Source organism: Tursiops truncatus, chromosome 8 (assembly GCF_011762595.2).
Source record: "Tursiops truncatus isolate mTurTru1 chromosome 8, mTurTru1.mat.Y, whole genome shotgun sequence".
Lineage (NCBI taxonomy): Eukaryota > Metazoa > Chordata > Mammalia > Artiodactyla > Delphinidae > Tursiops > Tursiops truncatus.
Window position 1 is genome coordinate 60,370,625 of NC_047041.1, and position 15,899 is coordinate 60,386,523.

A 15,899-nucleotide genomic window follows, 5' to 3' on the forward strand; every position below is an offset into this window, starting at 1 on the left:
AACCATCGAGTTTAGACACTGGTGGGCTAGAAGGTCAAGGAAGGCGGGCTGGAGGGCTGGGGGAAGGAGGCCCGCGCTAGCCAGAGAGGGCCAGGGGCGGGGCCGGGCGGCGGGCGCGGCCGGACGGGAGTTCCCCGGAGAAGGCTCCTCCAGCCCGAGTCCCGGTGAGTGTGGGAGCACCCGTGCCCCCTCCCCAAGTCTCAAGCTCTACGAGGCGGTCACCCCTCACTCCGCCTACTCCATTCTGAGTGGGGAACGAAGGCCATCCCCGGGAAGGACCTCCGATCCCCTCCCCCAGGGTATAGGGCGCCTAAACTCCCCCCTCCCCCCAGCTCTGTCCGCGGGTAGGGTCTCTGTGCTTGCTCTCTGACATCCCTTCGGGAGGTACTGCCTCTTAATCACCCCCTACTTCGCCCGACCCGCCTTTCCCTCGCGCCCAGGGGACACAGTACGGGATCATCCCGCTGCCCCCCTAACCCCTTCACAGACCTCCAGTAGCCGGGTACGCAGTGCCCAGACCCCCACACCAACACAAACACTTCTCTCCTTTAAGGGACAAGGCTTGGGGCTCACCCCCCCTTCCCTGGATCCTTCTACAGTCCCCACGCTTTCCCAATCGAGGGGACTCAGCGCCGGGACGCTGCTATGGACGACATTTTCACTCAGTGCCGGGAGGGCAATGCGGTTGCCGTCCGCCTGTGGCTGGACAACACGGAGAACGACCTCAACCAGGGGTGAGCTGAAGTGGCTGGTGGGGGAGAGGAAGGGTAAAGACATGCTTCTCTCCTTGATGTGGGGTGCTCACGTCTGGTGCGGGCTGCTGACTTTCCTATCTAGTGTGATGAGGGCTAAGCACAGCCAGTCAGCGGGGCAGAGGGTCTCCACACAGGAAGCTGTTGTTTGAGCTGAATCTGGACTGAATAAGAATTTCACAGGCAGAGGCTGCAGAGAACTTTTCTAGCCTCAGTAAACTGCATGGGCAAAAGCTAGGGGGCAAGACACCCAGAAGAGGGTGCCCAGAAATTGTCCGGAGTTCCATATGGCTAGAGGATAGAAGACCTCTGTGGGCTTCTGTGAGCTGAAGCACTGGGTACAAGCGGAGAACGACAGGAGATAAGATTGGAAAGGTCTGCAAGGGTCAGCCAGATCATGCAAGAATATTTAGACTATAATAATGCATTTATTCCAAGAACAAGGGTTTAAAGCCATGTAATGATATGATGAGACTGTCCATTTGTTAAGTGTCATCTTGGATGCTTTGTGAAGAGCAGGTGGTGATGTGAAGAGTGGCACCAGAAGTGGTGATAGCTTGGACTGGAATTGGGGCAGGTAAAAAAGAAAAAAATGATCAAATTCCTGAAATCTTTAGGATAAAGAATTGGTGAGACTTGGTGTGGGAAGTGAGGAAGGTCAAAGATGATGACCAGGGTTCTGGCTTGGGCACTTGGGTAGATGGTGGTTCCTTTTACTGACATGGACAAGACTGAAGGGTGATGAGTTCCACTCTGGACATGTTAAAGTGACAGTACAGTGAAGTGGAAATGTTGAGTAGGCTGTTGGATTTCAAGAGAGAGATATGACTTGGAGACAGATTTGGGAGATATTAGCATGTAGGTGGCACCTGAAGAGGAGGGTGTGAAACAGAGGGGATGAGAAACCTACAAGACCAAAAAGGAGCAACTGGAGGTTGAAGGAGAAACAGGAAAATATGCTAGTAAGGCTTGGAGAAGTGAATGTTTCAACAAAAGGGGAGTGGTCAACGGTACTATAGACTGCTGAGAGGTCAAAGAACTTGAGCACTTTAAAGTAACCACTGAATTTACAATTAATTATATGTTTGATGATCTCTGTGAGGGCTGCTTCAGAGGAAAACAAGTGAAGAAACTAGACTAGGTTCCTTCATTTAAAGAACTATACTGAACTTCTGTGCTGGGTGCTAGAGGTCCAGAATCAGACATAATGCTCGCCTTCAAGGCAGCAGCCCTGTGACAGGTTGAATGGGAGGTAGAGAAAGTGAATGTAGACAAGTTCTTTAAGGCTGGCTGAGACAGGAGGACAAGAAAAGCTGTAGTGATGTTGATTCAGCATGGTGGATTTTAATTTTATTTTAAAATTTTAGTTTTTGAGGTTGGGAGATTTTATTTTTTAGGTTTGAGAGGTAAGGATCACCTGTCATCTTCATCCAGGCTTTACAGTTTTCCATTAGGCTTCTATGCTATTTCTCCATAATTCGCAGTCACTCCTTCCGTTTTTCATATAATTCTTCAAAGGGTGCTCTGATAAAGACAGCGAGTGCAGTTAGTATTTTGTTGGTGGGGTTATAACGGGTCAGGTGAGGTTGTCCAGTGAGCCTGGCATCTAGGAAGACTCAGCTGCCAAAAGGTGAAGGGGTGGCATTAGCGTAACCGGTGCTGGTTTGAGTAGATAGGCTTTGGGGGCCCAACTGGCTATATGCTGGATATGAAGTGAGGGTGAACTTCCTGCTGGCCTCTTCGGGACTAAAGTTCAGGTTCTGAGGTGACCAGCAGCCTGACAGTGGGCAGAACCCTTGTGCCTATACTTTTGCTCTCAGGCTCTGGCCTGCCCTGGGGCTACAGACTGCCAGAGGCTGATAAGCTGGGGCACAAATTAAAGAGCTGGGATGCAAAACTGACTGATAAGCAGGGGGTGGTGATTGCTTTAGGAAGAGGAAGGGGAATACCCACCTCCCAGGAAAGGTTTTGGCTATCTTTGGGAGCAGATGAGGGCAGCTGTGGAGGGAAATCTAAGTTAAAGGCCACACCCACCACCCACATTGGCTGTGGGGACATCTGGGTGGCCCGCGGTGGCGGCTCCAGGCCCCGCCCAGAGCCCGCACACGGGAAGTGACCGCAGCACTAAGGCATCCTGAGGCTGCCGGCCCAGACCACGGACTGCCCCCCTGCTCCGCCCCTTGGATCTGCAGCCCAGGACTGGAGGGAATTTCCTTTTATGGCCCCAGGCTGTCAGGCCGGCCTAGCTTCCACACAGTTGGGTTTTTTTTTTGTTTTTGTTTTTTGTACACTTCTTTTACTTTATAAAATACAAGTTCTTGAGAAAAGAAAAAAGTCAGGTGTAGCTTTCTTTCTAAAGAAGCCATTCTCATTTTCTTGTTTTCTGTGCCCAGGATTGCTTGAGTAGAGGAATCCTGTCTTATGTGGTGGTATCTACTTCATCATGAATGACTTATCAAAAGCATTTCTCCTTTTCATTATAAACCCTTCCAAACCATCATTTTAATTCCATTTCCTTTTTAGATCTTAATTTCAGTATCAGAACCAATCAGTAAGCTTGCTTCCTCTCCCATGAGCTGCGGCTTTCCTTTTCAAACCTACTCCTCCTTCCCATTAACGTGCACTGAACAGCTGCCGTCACTGCTTTCTCTCAAGAAGCTTAGTCTAATAGACAAGACAGGCCACTAACAGATTTTTACAATCCAGTGTGACAAGTACTGTAGTAGGGGGATGTGCCAGATGCAGTGGAAAACAGAAAGGACCAACAGATGTTGCAGAAGGGGTGCAAAGGAAACCAGATGAAGAATGTTACCACGTAATGAGGGCATGCCAGGGAAGAAAGGCTAGTGGGAGGTGGTGATGGAGACAATGAATCATGTGGATTTGTTGGGATTTCAGGTAGTGGTTGGTTGGGTTTGAAGCTCAGGGGAAGGTCTGAATTGGACAGCTTTGGGAGTTGCTGGCATGAATGAGAATCAAAGTCCTAGAGGTAAAGTTTCTCAGGGAGAGTATGCAGAGTGACTATCAGTTTTTTTTGTATCAAAGCCTTTGCCCCCATCCCACCTCCAGATCAATGACCATTGCCCCTTCCTCAAAGGGACGATCATGGCTTCTCCCCCTTGCACTGGGCCTGCCGAGAAGGCCGATCTGCTGTGGTCGAGATGCTGATCATGCGCGGGGCACGAATCAATGTGATGAACCGTGGGGATGACACCCCTCTGCACCTGGCAGCCAGTCATGGGCACCGTGATATTGTACAGAAGGTATGTATGAACCCCTGCCTCTGTCATCTACTTGATGTACCTGCCTGGAAGTCAGCCATAGGCACTATAACATACCATAGAAAGTATGTATACTCTTCTCCCTCCTTGCATGCCTCAACACACATCTCTCATTTGGGACTGACTGTACCTTCTGCCTCTTTCTGTTTGGCCATGGGGACCAGCTGCTGCAGTACAAAGCTGACATCAATGCAGTGAATGAGCATGGGAATGTGCCCCTGCACTATGCCTGTTTTTGGGGCCAAGATCAGGTGGCAGAGGTGAGTACTCAGGCCCAGAGTTCTGGGATGGGTGGGAAGCAAAGTCTAAGCTTGAGTGGGAGATTCTAGAACCCTCAACCCATCCTATGAGTACTGCCCAGTACTCACGACATTCACAGGGTTTGTACTGCATCTACATTGATGGTTGGTTGTGACTGCCCTCATCACAGCCACCTTTTAATTCCAGGACCTCGTGGCTAATGGGGCCCTTGTCAGCATCTGTAACAAGTATGGAGAGATGCCTGTGGACAAAGCCAAGGCACCCTTGAGAGAGCTTCTCCGAGGTCTGTCCCCACCCACCGCTCATGTCTTATCATGTTTCAGCCTATCTCCTCCCACCACACAACAGCTGAGGTCAAGACTGTTTGTCTTTCTTCCTTAGAGCGGGCAGAGAAGATGGGCCAGAATCTGAACCGTATTCCATACAAGGACACATTCTGGAAGGGGACTACCCGCACTCGGCCCCGTGAGTCAGTTGTGAGGGGAGGGGTGGTGATAGAGAATAATCCTGGGCTCCTGGGGCTGGGTGAGAGGGAGCCTGGTTAGAGGGAAGTACCTGACCTGCCCGTACTCTCAGGAAATGGGACTCTGAACAAACACTCCGGCATTGACTTCAAACAGCTCAACTTCCTGGCGAAGCTCAATGAGAATCACTCTGGAGAGGTGACCCTTGCCCTTGCCCTCCCACCCCCCGACACATTACCTGCTCTGCACTCATTTTAAGTTTTTCCTCCAGTTAGTGGGCAGGAAAGCAGTGGCCTTAGTTAAAGCCTTCTAACCCATATCTGTCCCTCAGCTATGGAAGGGCCGCTGGCAGGGGAATGACATCGTCGTGAAGATGCTGAAGGTTCGAGACTGGAGTACAAGGAAGAGTAGGGACTTCAACGAGGAGTGTCCCCGGCTCAGGTGCGGCAAGGCCTAAACTGGAAGCCTGGGTTCCAAGGAACCCTGCCCAGCACCCAGAGGGAGATCTTTTATGCTGGGTCTCAGCCAGGGACACTCTCTCCCTCTTCCAGGATTTTCTCCCACCCGAATGTGCTCCCAGTGCTCGGTGCCTGTCAGTCCCCACCTGCTCCTCACCCCACCCTCATCACACACTGGATGCCATATGGATCCCTGTACAATGTGCTACACGAAGGCACCAGTGAGTAGGGGATGCCAAATCTCGTCGTGGCGGGGGAGGGGAGAGAAGTGTAAGCCTCTCCAAACTACTTAACTCTTGCCTCCTCTTTTAGATTTCGTTGTGGACCAGAGCCAGGCTGTGAAGTTTGCGCTGGACATGGCAAGGGGCATGGCCTTCCTACACACACTAGAGCCCCTCATCCCACGACATGCACTCAACAGTCGTAGTGTAATGGTGAGGTCACAACTTCACTCCCGGCCCAGGCCACAGAAGCCCTTTCCCTATCTAGAATAGGACTTACCTCCTTCCACACAACTATCTTCTCCTCCTCAGATTGATGAGGACATGACTGCTCGAATCAGTATGGCCGACGTCAAGTTCTCCTTCCAGTGCCCCGGACGCATGTATGCACCTGCCTGGGTGGCCCCTGAAGGTGAGTGAGTGCATTATATTGGGAGGCAGAGAAGGGGCAGCTCAGTAGTAATGGAAGGGAAGCAGAGACAGGTTAGGCAGCTGGAACAGTTAAGTCCTGTCCCTCCAGCTCTGCAAAAGAAGCCTGAAGACACAAACAGACGCTCAGCAGACATGTGGAGTTTTGCAGTGCTTCTGTGGGAACTGGTGACACGGGAGGTACCCTTTGCTGACCTCTCCAACATGGAAATTGGAATGAAGGTGAGAGCATAACTGGATATACTTGTGTTGGGGGAATGGTGGTGGTAGTGACAATAATTGTAGTGGGGCTGGGCTCTTCCTACATTTGTTCAAATATACAGAATCCTGTCCTGAGGGCTAGAGGCCGCTCCCCACATGAGACTCAAGTTCTGAGAGCCACGTTGTTTTTCCTTGCGCTTGCAGGTGGCACTGGAAGGCCTTCGGCCTACCATCCCACCAGGCATTTCCCCCCATGTATGTAAACTCATGAAGATCTGCATGAATGAAGACCCTGCTAAGCGGCCCAAGTTTGACATGATTGTGCCTATCCTGGAGAAGATGCAGGACAAGTAGGGCTGGAAAGTCCTTGTCTAAACTCCAGAGGTGTCAGGACACGGTTAGGGGAGTGCACCTCCCCAAAGCAGCAGGCCTCTGGTTGCCTCCCCTGCCTCTAGTCATGGTACTACCCCAGCCATGGGGCCCATCCCCTGCCCCCATCCCTACCACTGTGGCCCAAAAAGGGAATGGGCTTAAAGCTTTGTCACTTGCCACACGGTGTCTCCCAGCATGGGAGGGATCAGCCCTGCCTGTCACAATAAAGTTTATTATGAAAACAGGCTGGTGTGGGGACAAGGGGATGGACAAGTACATTTAGACTGGGTGGCTCAGGTGAAGTAGTGCGGCTTCTTCACATTGATGCCATACTCGCTGAGGGCAGGGGTCAAGTCCTCCATGGTTAGAGTGTACTTGCGGTCCTGAGGGAAAAGGGAAGAGCACCAACTGAACACAGGAATTCCAGATTTCAATCCCAGGTGGGTGACCCTGAGTAGGTCTTTCACCTCCCCTAGGGCTTAGTTTCCCTCAAAGGGGTTTCAGTATAATTTAAGCCTCTGCTGCTGTAGGAGGTAATAACTGACTCAACGAGCCTCGCCTCACACCTTGCTCTTGCTTCGGGAACTGCCAGAGGCTGTGCCCTTCATTTTGCAGTGCTGTAGGGCATCGTTGGCAATATCTGAGATGAATTTCTGGGCAGCTAAGGAGATGAGCCGAATTCTAGAGAGAAAAAGATGGTATGAGAAGGAGGTGGGCAACAAACTCCACACAAGCACCCAAGGCTCTAACCTGCCCGGAGTTTACTCACATGCGTGGGTCCGAGGCCTCAAAGCCAGCACGGTTCAAGTAGTAACCAGTCACTGCATCGGGGATCTGAGAAGTCAATTAGACGACTGTCAGTGTTAGCCCTGTGTACTGTGGGGCTGAGAGTGGGAGGGTACGGGAAATGGAGGGCAAGCCTGGCTACCAGGAAGCTCCTCATTTGGGTGGGCAGAAGGGATAAATCACAAGAGCTAGTAGGGGAGTAAACGCAAGAGGACGCTGCAAACACAGGCGGCGTGGCAGAAGCTGACGTGACAGCGGGCCAGCAGCCTGTTCAGGCGGGAAGCCCACCGTAGGCGTGTAATCCTCCAGCTGCATCAGGAAGTCCACCAGAGGCGTGCTGGACACCACCGGCTTCACGTCTCCGTTGGCCGCGCTTGGCAGCACGTAAACCCCGTTAGACATGGCCCCCTCCGGGGGCGCCGCGCCGCCCGCCGTCACCGGAGCTGGAGGAGAACCAGCAAATTGAGACATGGAGGTGGGAGGCGCGGGGGCCCAGCTAGGTCTGCCTTAACCCTCTGCCCTTACCCGCCGCTGGGGCCAGCCCAAGGCGCGGCCCTCGCCCTCACCCGTCCCGGCCCTCACCCGCTCCGCGCCGCTCGGCCGGCTCCCCGGCCCGCGCCGCCACGGCTCCCGTGCCCCCTGCCGCGGCTCCAGCCCCAGGCCCCCCAGCTGTCCCCGCGGGGCTGGCCTTGTTCTCCGCAGCGACGCCGGCGGGCAGCGCGGCGGGGGCCGAGACCGCGGGTGCCGGGCCCGAGGCCGAGGCGGCAGAAGCCGGCGCCGCCTCGGGGTCCGCGCCGGAGCCGCTGCAGCTCATCGGGCCGGTGGGAGAGGCGGCGAACAGAACCGCTTCCGCTTCCGTTCACGTTACGCACGCACCAGGGTTGGCGTCACACGCCTCGCGACTCGCCCCTCTCACGTCACGTTCGCTCCTCCCTTAGGCTGCTCGTCTCTTTCCGCGGCCCCTCCGGCGGCTAGATGACGAAGACCGATGGGCGGAGACAAAGTGTTGGAGAACCGCGATAGCGCGAACATTTCTCCTAGGCGGATCCGCTGGGATGGGAACGCTTGAATGTCGAGGAGTCTCTTCCGTAGGTCTGGGACCCCTCACCCAGCCTGACGCCCGAAAACCTTGCTTTGGGGCCCATCGCCCCGACACCTCTCGACCGTTGGTCGCCTGCCAGTCTGCATCCTTCCTAGTCCCTTTATTCAGCCTTTTAAGGGTTTGTAGTGGAGTTGGATAGCCTCTCTCGCTGGCAGCTGCCCAAAGAAGTGAGGGCAACAGGAGAAAGTGCTGCTGCAGATGGGGAGGGAGGTACAGTCCACCCTCCGTATAGGTGGTGAGGGGTGGGCAGTATTGGTTCCAGGACCCTCCCCCAAACCCCCTGTCCCCCTTCCCCCCCTCCCCCGCCATGGATACCAAAACCCATGGATGCTCAAGTCCCTTATATGAAATGGCATAGTATTTGCACTGTATACTTTAAATCATCTCTAGATTACTTATAATATCTAATACCATGTAAATGCTATGTAAATGGTTGCCGGTAAATTCAAGTTTTGCTTTTTATAACTTCCTGGAATTTTTTTTTTTTAATATCTTCAATTCATGGTTGGTTGAATCTGTGGCTGTAGTATGTGAGGATACAGAGGGACGGCTGTCTTTCAGCCTGAATAAACAAGATCTGAAAAATCACAGCTAGTGAAAGAGTGGGTTTTTCAATGCAGCAAACATTTATTTAATTCCTATTTGCCAGTCCTGAGCTAGGGCCTGCAAATACAAAGTTAAGTAGGACAAGGTTCTAGTCCTCTAGGCACCAATAGTCTTGGAAAGGGAGGCAAAGAGTTAACTGGCCATTTCAACAATATATGGGGGTTTAAATACTGGAGGTAGACACAGAGCGTACAGTGCAAGGGAGGAAGGGAACTAACAGCTGCTGCCTGTATCTGTGTGTTAGGCATTCTATTAACTTTATCCCGTTTAATGATTCCCTGAATATTAGAGGCAGGTATCAATATCCTCACATAACAGATGAGGAAAAAGCTTCAGAGAGTTGAACTTACTTGTCCAAGGCTCTCGCCTAGTCTATATCAGAACCAAGAATCAAACAGGTTTGTTTTCAAGAATCTAGGATTTTTCTGTCATACAAAAATCAACTAGCTTCAGGGAGCCAAAAGGTTCACACGAGAAGGTGACTTCTGAGCTGACTCTCGAAAGAATTCTGTAAGTCAACCAGGCAAAGGGAGCCCGGTGTAATGTTAGGGCCCAGAATATCTTGAGCAAAAGTGAAAGTGTCTGTGGGGAGGGCAGGAAAGGATAAACAATTTGTTACTCAGGAACAAATGGCAAGTAAGGGATTAGGTTTTTAAGTCATGATAAAAAGCCTGAACTATATCCAGTAATCTTTGAAGGGTCTTAATCAAGTAAATGACCTTATGGGATTTGCATCTTACTCTGGTAGATGGTTTAGGGAAGGGCGGAAAGTAAGGACACTTCTTGCAAGGGCCTCCTCAATTCAGAGGAGAGGGAATATGGCTCAGGGCTAATGTCGTAGCAGTAGAGATGGAGAGAATTCGATGAGTTCTAGATATACTTAGGAAATACAAATGGCAGGACTTGTGGATTGGTAAAGATATATTTAAGAGTTTTAAAGTCAGCAGGACTTGTTGATTGAAGATGATGATGGGAGGAGGTGAGGAAAAGGGAGTCTAGGATGACACTTTAGGTTTCTGGCTTGGTTGGAAGAAGCATAGTGTCATTTACAAAGAAGAAACAGAAGAGAACAGTTTGGGATTGGGAAGAAGGGAGATGAAATATTGAGTATCACACATATTACTTTTGAGGTATCGATCACTGTTGGATAAAAACTCTGATATAGGGAGATGGTGATGGCTGTGGATGCCAGTGATTGATTTGTTCCAGGGTCAATGAGTAGAGTGAGAAGAGCAAAAGACTAAGGATGGAGCAATGAAATACAACAACATTCGATGAGGAAGCAGAGAAAGAGAAAGAAGGAAGAGGGAATGAAGGAGGAATAGGGAGTGGTCAGAGGAGAAGTTAAGCCCTGGGCGCTAAGGAAGGAGAGGCAGTAGACTACTGTGACAGCCCACAAAGCAAAGATTGGGAAGTGTCCACTGGATGAAGCAGCAGGGAGGCATTCATTTCTCAGTGTTTCTCAGGGGAGGAAAGAGTGAAAAATAAGAGCAGAGGTCTGGTCTCATGGCAATGAATTGAGGAGTGAAGATGAAGTGAAATAGTGTACTACACAGACAGTGTAAACAACTGAAAAAAAAAAGTTGAAAAAAAAATAAAAGAAGAAATGGAAGAGGGGGCGGTGTGCGGAGGACGCTCCCAAACAGTGCAGGTTATAGCATCTGTAGAGGAACCTGGGCCAGGGGCAGGGGTACCTGAGTATAAGGGAGCAGGTAGCGTTGGGAGTCAAGTCAAGCTCACAGCATTTCTGGGTTAGGGAGATAAGCTGCAGCAGTCAACAGTTGAGGGTTTAGCAGGGCTCCCAACAGTGCAGAACCAGGGACCAAGCCACCGGCTGTGGGGCAGTGGACAGGCCCACTCTTCTAGCAAGAAAGGATCAAGGGTTAATTAGTGTCTTCAGCAGAGCTGGGAAGTTGGGTGTTCCCCAGCCTGTCACAGGATCCCAGCCAGGGCCAGAGCAGAAACCTTGACCCTCCACCTCTTCATTCAGACAGGACTCATGGCAGCCACGTGTTACCTAGGGAGAAGGTGGGCATCAGATCCCGGCTTGCTGATACTAGGAGACTGCAGCACCTCACCTTGTATTCACATTCCAGAGGCTATCCCACCCCATCAGAATTGTCCTCAAGTTCATCTTAGCACTCGACATACTCTTACGTAAGTGGCCACACCCCTCTCTTCCAAACTCACATCAAAGAGTCCTTCCCCATGCTTCTGGTAGAGCCGTGGGTTGAGAAAACCAAGAGGGGGGAGGCCTCTGAGGATTCTGTGTTCATTTATCAGGGATAGGAGTCCCCCAAACACTGGAGTAGAGGCCTGCAAGGGTGAGGGTACAAGTAGAGGTTAGGGGTTCAGAGTGATTGGACTTTTTGGGAGGGATGGATCAGAGGTCTCTGAGGAATCAGGGGTTCTGGGTGTAAGGTCTTGGGGGTGGAGGGTGAGGGTAGTCCCTGGGTGGGGGTTTGGAGCCAGGCTAATTCTCACCGAGGTGCCAGACACCCATGGAATGGGCACATGGTTGCTGACCACCCAGTAGCCATCAGAGAGTGCAGCCACGTCTGGGTAGGCACGGCCGCTGGCATTGAAGTAACTGGATGGTGGCAAGTGGGGACTGGAGCTCAGGTACTGGGCTACAGCTTCCTCCTAAAAGGCATTCTTGAGTGAGTATCATCTGCTGAACTGAGGATCCCACCCGTCCCCCCTCCATCCACACAAACACACACATACCTGGTATGAAGGCCGTGGGAATACATTGCTGAAGCCGCCACCACTGATATAGTCAACAACCTCATCTGTGACTCGGAAAGGATTCTGGAAAGATGTGCCTCCCACCGTGGTGACATAGGGGCTGAGGACAGAAGACAGCATTCAGATTGCAGGGTCCAAAGGGCACCTCCAAGATGCATGGGGATGGGTGAGTATGGGTCTGGGTCTTGCTGGAGGGACTGGGGAAGCACTCTGGTGAAGTATGTACATGGGGATGACTGAGAGATCTTGGGTCCTCAAAGCATGGCCTGAGGTGACTGCACACTTTTTCCTACGGAACACCCACCAAATCTCCCCCTAAAATGCCTGGAGACTGAGGAAGTGGAACACTGGGAGCTATGTCCTACTCAGGAGACTCGGGGCCTGCGACCTACAGGAAGAAGAGGGGGGTGCAGGTAAAGTTGAGGGTTGGGCCACAGGAGCACCTGGTGTGATCAAGACAAAGGTTCCAGATCATGAGGACATAGATGAATTGGTGGCCACAGGCAAGTGGTGGACTGGGGTGCTTACCTGGAGGCAGGGAAGCTGGGACGGAACCGGTGTCTTCCCGAGACAGACCAACACCCAGCCCCACTGTCACCTGGGAGAGAGACCAAGTTTGCCACTCAGTTTAATTGGTCAGAGTTTGGAATGTGGGTTCAGATGTCGGAGAGGAAATTCAAGTGTTAGTCATTACTGCAAGAGGTCAGAGTTGAGGTCAGGTCAGTGGTCCCTGTTGAGTTCAGATTATGAGATAGAGATCAGGTCCAGGAGTCAAAGTTCTGGGGTCAGAACTTTGCGGGGTCAAAGTTCTGAGGCTGGGTGGGTGTGGGAGTCTAGGTTTAGAGTAGGAGGTCACCTGAGGCAAAGAGCACAGTAAGACCCCGAGCAGCAGCCTTCATGAGCTCGGTGTTGACCCGCTGGATGTAGGCGCTGCTGAGGGAGTCCTCGTCATCTCCGTAGCTCACGGTGTGCACATGTGGCAGGGCTGACTCATTACTGAGCAGCAGGAGCCACTGCAGGAAGGGCTCCTGTGACTCATGCCGGCCTGGGGCATAAAGGCAGTCATTTGGGAGGTTGTCAGGATCTCCCTGGAGCTCACGGGATTCCCTTGGGGAAGCAAAGACCACCACTCACCCCCACCTCTATCCCCACCAGCCAGTCCCCTTGGCAGTACCAGGGCTACTGTAGACCCAGGTGGAGATGTTGGCGCCAGCACTCATCAGGTACTCTACATCTAGGCTGGCCTCGATTCCGGCCTGGCCCCGGCCCTGCTGTCCGACCACACGGGCTACTGATGCCTGGTGTGCAAAGCTCCCACCGAAGAGGTGCATGAACTCAGCCAGGTCTGACTCATGGAAATACTGCTCCAGGAACTATGGAGGGAATCAGAGGCGATATCATGGGTCAGAGGACACAGCCCCAAGGGTCAGGTCAGGGGATACTGTCCCAGATCACAGGATTGGGGGTGAGAGCCCAGGGGTTAGAGTCAGAGAGTCAGCTGGTCAGGCACCTTGGGGAGGTGGTAAGGACCCTGAGGCTTTCCGCGTGGCTCACCTGGGCACAGGCTTGACTGTTGTTGGTCGTGCCAGAGCCCACGTCTTGTGCCGTCAAGTTGTACCGCTCACGGATCACAGATGGGGTCACCCCCAGGTGTAGGCCAACAGTCCCTGGGGTCACCCCCAGGTGTAGGCCAACAGTCCCTGGCACCTGTGGCTTGGGGCGTTGCCTCAGGGTTGATGTGGGGGGAAAGCGGTGCAGCCCCCCCACTGTGGGGAGGAGTCAGCCTTGAGGAAGAGATCCTTTAGCCTCCAACCCCCCATTTTATCACTGACCCCCCCCCCCCGCCACCAACCCCACTGGGTGTTACCAAAGTCCACGTGGGAGGCCAAGGCCTTCGGGAGCCGGTAGGGACGTGGGGACCTTACAACATGGGTCTCTGCAGGTCCCCCCATATAGTGATGAAACTCAGCCCCAGAGAGCAGCAGCTCCGCTTGTCTGAAGTCAGAGATCAGAGAACAGAGGTCAGAAAGCATGGAACAGAGCTGAGGAGGCTGCCTGAGCATCACGGGGCAGTTAGTCGTTATCTCCCCAAGTGTTTTCACCCACAGGCCCTGGCAAGCTCTCAGCTCCCTTCCACTGCAGTGACGAATCTCCCTGATGGGATGATTGGTGCCCTCCATGAGGCAATTATTCCCTCTTACCGGACACTCAGCCAGCAAGTCAGAAAGTCCTGTGTGGTCACTGAGTGGCAGTTCCGGGCTCCAGCAGCCAAAAGCCATTTTTGGACTGTGTGGAGGGTCAGTGGTGATGGCCGGACCAGTTCAGCCACATCCTCTAGGGTCAGGTACTTTCCTGCAGGGATTCAGTAGAGGCTCTTGCCTTCATTCCTTGCTTTTCTAAGTTGCCCTTTTTGAACTTTAACCAGGAGACACTGGAGCTTAACATGATGGCGAGTCACTGCTCTCCTGTGTGGATCAATACACCTCCCGGGTGAACCTTAGACTGCCCCCCTCACCACGCAGGGCTTCCAGCAGGGGAAGCCCACCATCCAGCTTGACCATTGGAGCAAACCATGGACCTTCTGGAGCATAGTAGCGGGTAAAGTGGGGAGAAGAGTGGAGGGGAAGAGACTGCAGACCGGTGAGGGGGCTGGCAGCAGTCCAGGTGAAAGAGTAATCAGCTGAGTTGGTGGCAACAAGGAATGGTGAGACAGTGGAGTATTTCAGAGCTGGAACTGGCAGCCTTAGGGTTGAATGGAGGAGTAAATGAGAGTGAATTTAGTGGGGGGAGGTGAAATTTGAGGTAATGAGCACTTATATGTACTGGATGCTACTTCCCCATTTGTCTGGTAGTTGGTAAATAGTAGAGTCAGAATTTGAATCCAGATCTGATCACCAAGCCTGTGCTCTTAACCATACCCACTTTCAGTTTTTGAGCCTGATGAACATAGGTGGAAAGTTTTGGAGGAAAGAATGTGAATTAGTTTTGGACACTCTAGTTCCAATTCACCTTTTTATTCAGAAACTCTTTAATGAGGGTCACTGCCATTCATCTGTCCTATACCACCCCCTCGACAGGCCCCAAGAGCACATCCCTGACATGACCTGCACCGTCCCACACTCAGCCCAGTCCTGTGTCCCTTTACTGCATCCCACATCCCACCCCCAGTCCCATCAGGCACCATAGCGAGAAGAGCCGGGATCCGACACAGCCTGCACCAGCTCGGACAGTCTCTCCAGGTTCTGCTGTCTCAGGGCAAACGTGAGACTCAGCTCTTCCTCAGGGTCCGCACGGCCCAGAGACACCCAGCCTGGTGGCAGCCTGTAGGGTCAGGGGTCAGGCACATGGCCTTCATTAGAGTAGGGATGGGAAGGTTCACCATTAGAACCTAGAACTTGGGGAGGATTCCAGAAGCAGATATGGATCACAGGAGGTGGATTACCGGGGACTGAATCTGGGAACCTGGGAATAAGGCTATGGAGTGGGTACCAGGAGCTGGTAAGGGGGGTGAGGGAGGCTAGAACCAGGAAAACGGGTACAGGAGAGGCCATGGGGTAGGGGTTGTCAGTGCTAAGTCAACTCACGTCCACTGCTGGTCAGGCTCCGGGCTGTAACTGCATTTGCCGGCGACAAAGAGGGCAAGGAGCCCTAGGAGGCTGCAGGGGCAGCACATGGGTTTCAGCAGGAGCTGGACTGTCATTATGTTCCCACCCTCCAACATATACTCCCTCCAACATGATTCCCTTCTCCCAGGGCCCCCTAGTTTCTTACCAGGCTCGGGGGTCCATTCTGCCTTTCTGCAGATCCGCTGTCATGTGACAGATCACATGAGCCCTATAGTGCACCACCTCCCGTCTCTGCCTAGAAACTAGTGACGATGCTGGCTCCTCCCTTGAATGGGTGGTCCTGAATGCTGAAGAAGGGGCGGGGCTGCTCCTCGGGTGCTCCCTCTGTGGACGGTCAAACACTGGGTACGCTCAGGGCTCCCCACCTGCTGCCAGAATCCAGGACTCGCCACAGTGTAGGGGGTGCTTCAGAAAGGGGCTTTGGAGGCCCACAGACCCAGGTTCTTACGAGCTGTACGGAGCCTAGGTTTCTTCATGTAGAATATGGAGACTATTATGTTAAAAGTGCTCTGCCTCAGAGGGTTGCAGTGAAAATTTACAGAGATAAAGCAGGTGGACCCCTCAGCAGAGAGCCTCACATGGCAAAGGCTCA

General features: G+C 52.6%; 3 protein-coding genes across 4 annotated transcripts; 1 reads left to right on the forward strand and 2 right to left on the reverse strand.

The window, feature by feature from the left end:
• Positions 1 to 41: 41 nt before the first annotated feature.
• ILK (integrin linked kinase) lies at positions 42 to 6,684 on the forward strand. Of its 2 annotated transcripts, none has more exons than XM_019947928.3 (13): positions 42 to 164; positions 554 to 734; positions 3,850 to 4,015; positions 4,198 to 4,293; positions 4,481 to 4,577; positions 4,676 to 4,759; positions 4,871 to 4,956; positions 5,090 to 5,199; positions 5,310 to 5,437; positions 5,529 to 5,650; positions 5,750 to 5,849; positions 5,958 to 6,088; positions 6,272 to 6,684. In XM_019947928.3, exons 2-13 carry the CDS (start codon positions 646 to 648, stop codon positions 6,419 to 6,421), a joined length of 1,359 nt encoding a protein of 452 aa, XP_019803487.1. In that variant the 5' UTR covers positions 42 to 164; positions 554 to 645; the 3' UTR covers positions 6,422 to 6,684. The 2 variants fall into 2 exon arrangements, with proteins under 2 accessions (XP_019803487.1, XP_019803489.1); XM_019947930.3 differs by lacking the exon at positions 42 to 164 and adding an exon at positions 279 to 299.
• Positions 6,652 to 8,080, reverse strand: TAF10 (TATA-box binding protein associated factor 10). The gene is made up of 5 exons (XM_004326615.4): positions 7,808 to 8,080; positions 7,514 to 7,668; positions 7,209 to 7,273; positions 7,006 to 7,120; positions 6,652 to 6,822 (listed from the first exon to the last, which is right to left on the reverse strand). Exons 1-5 carry the CDS (start codon positions 8,037 to 8,039, stop codon positions 6,733 to 6,735), a joined length of 657 nt encoding a protein of 218 aa, XP_004326663.1. The 5' UTR covers positions 8,040 to 8,080; the 3' UTR covers positions 6,652 to 6,732.
• Positions 8,081 to 8,930: 850 nt separating this feature from the next.
• On the reverse strand, positions 8,931 to 15,531 carry TPP1 (tripeptidyl peptidase 1). The gene is made up of 13 exons (XM_073807909.1): positions 15,453 to 15,531; positions 15,266 to 15,337; positions 14,863 to 15,002; positions 13,883 to 14,033; positions 13,549 to 13,676; positions 13,236 to 13,447; positions 12,856 to 13,054; positions 12,533 to 12,726; positions 12,210 to 12,274; positions 11,661 to 11,781; positions 11,418 to 11,576; positions 11,124 to 11,249; positions 8,931 to 10,950 (listed from the first exon to the last, which is right to left on the reverse strand). Exons 1-13 carry the CDS (start codon positions 15,494 to 15,496, stop codon positions 10,810 to 10,812), a joined length of 1,752 nt encoding a protein of 583 aa, XP_073664010.1. The 5' UTR covers positions 15,497 to 15,531; the 3' UTR covers positions 8,931 to 10,809.
• Between the last annotated feature and the right edge of the window lie 368 nt (positions 15,532 to 15,899).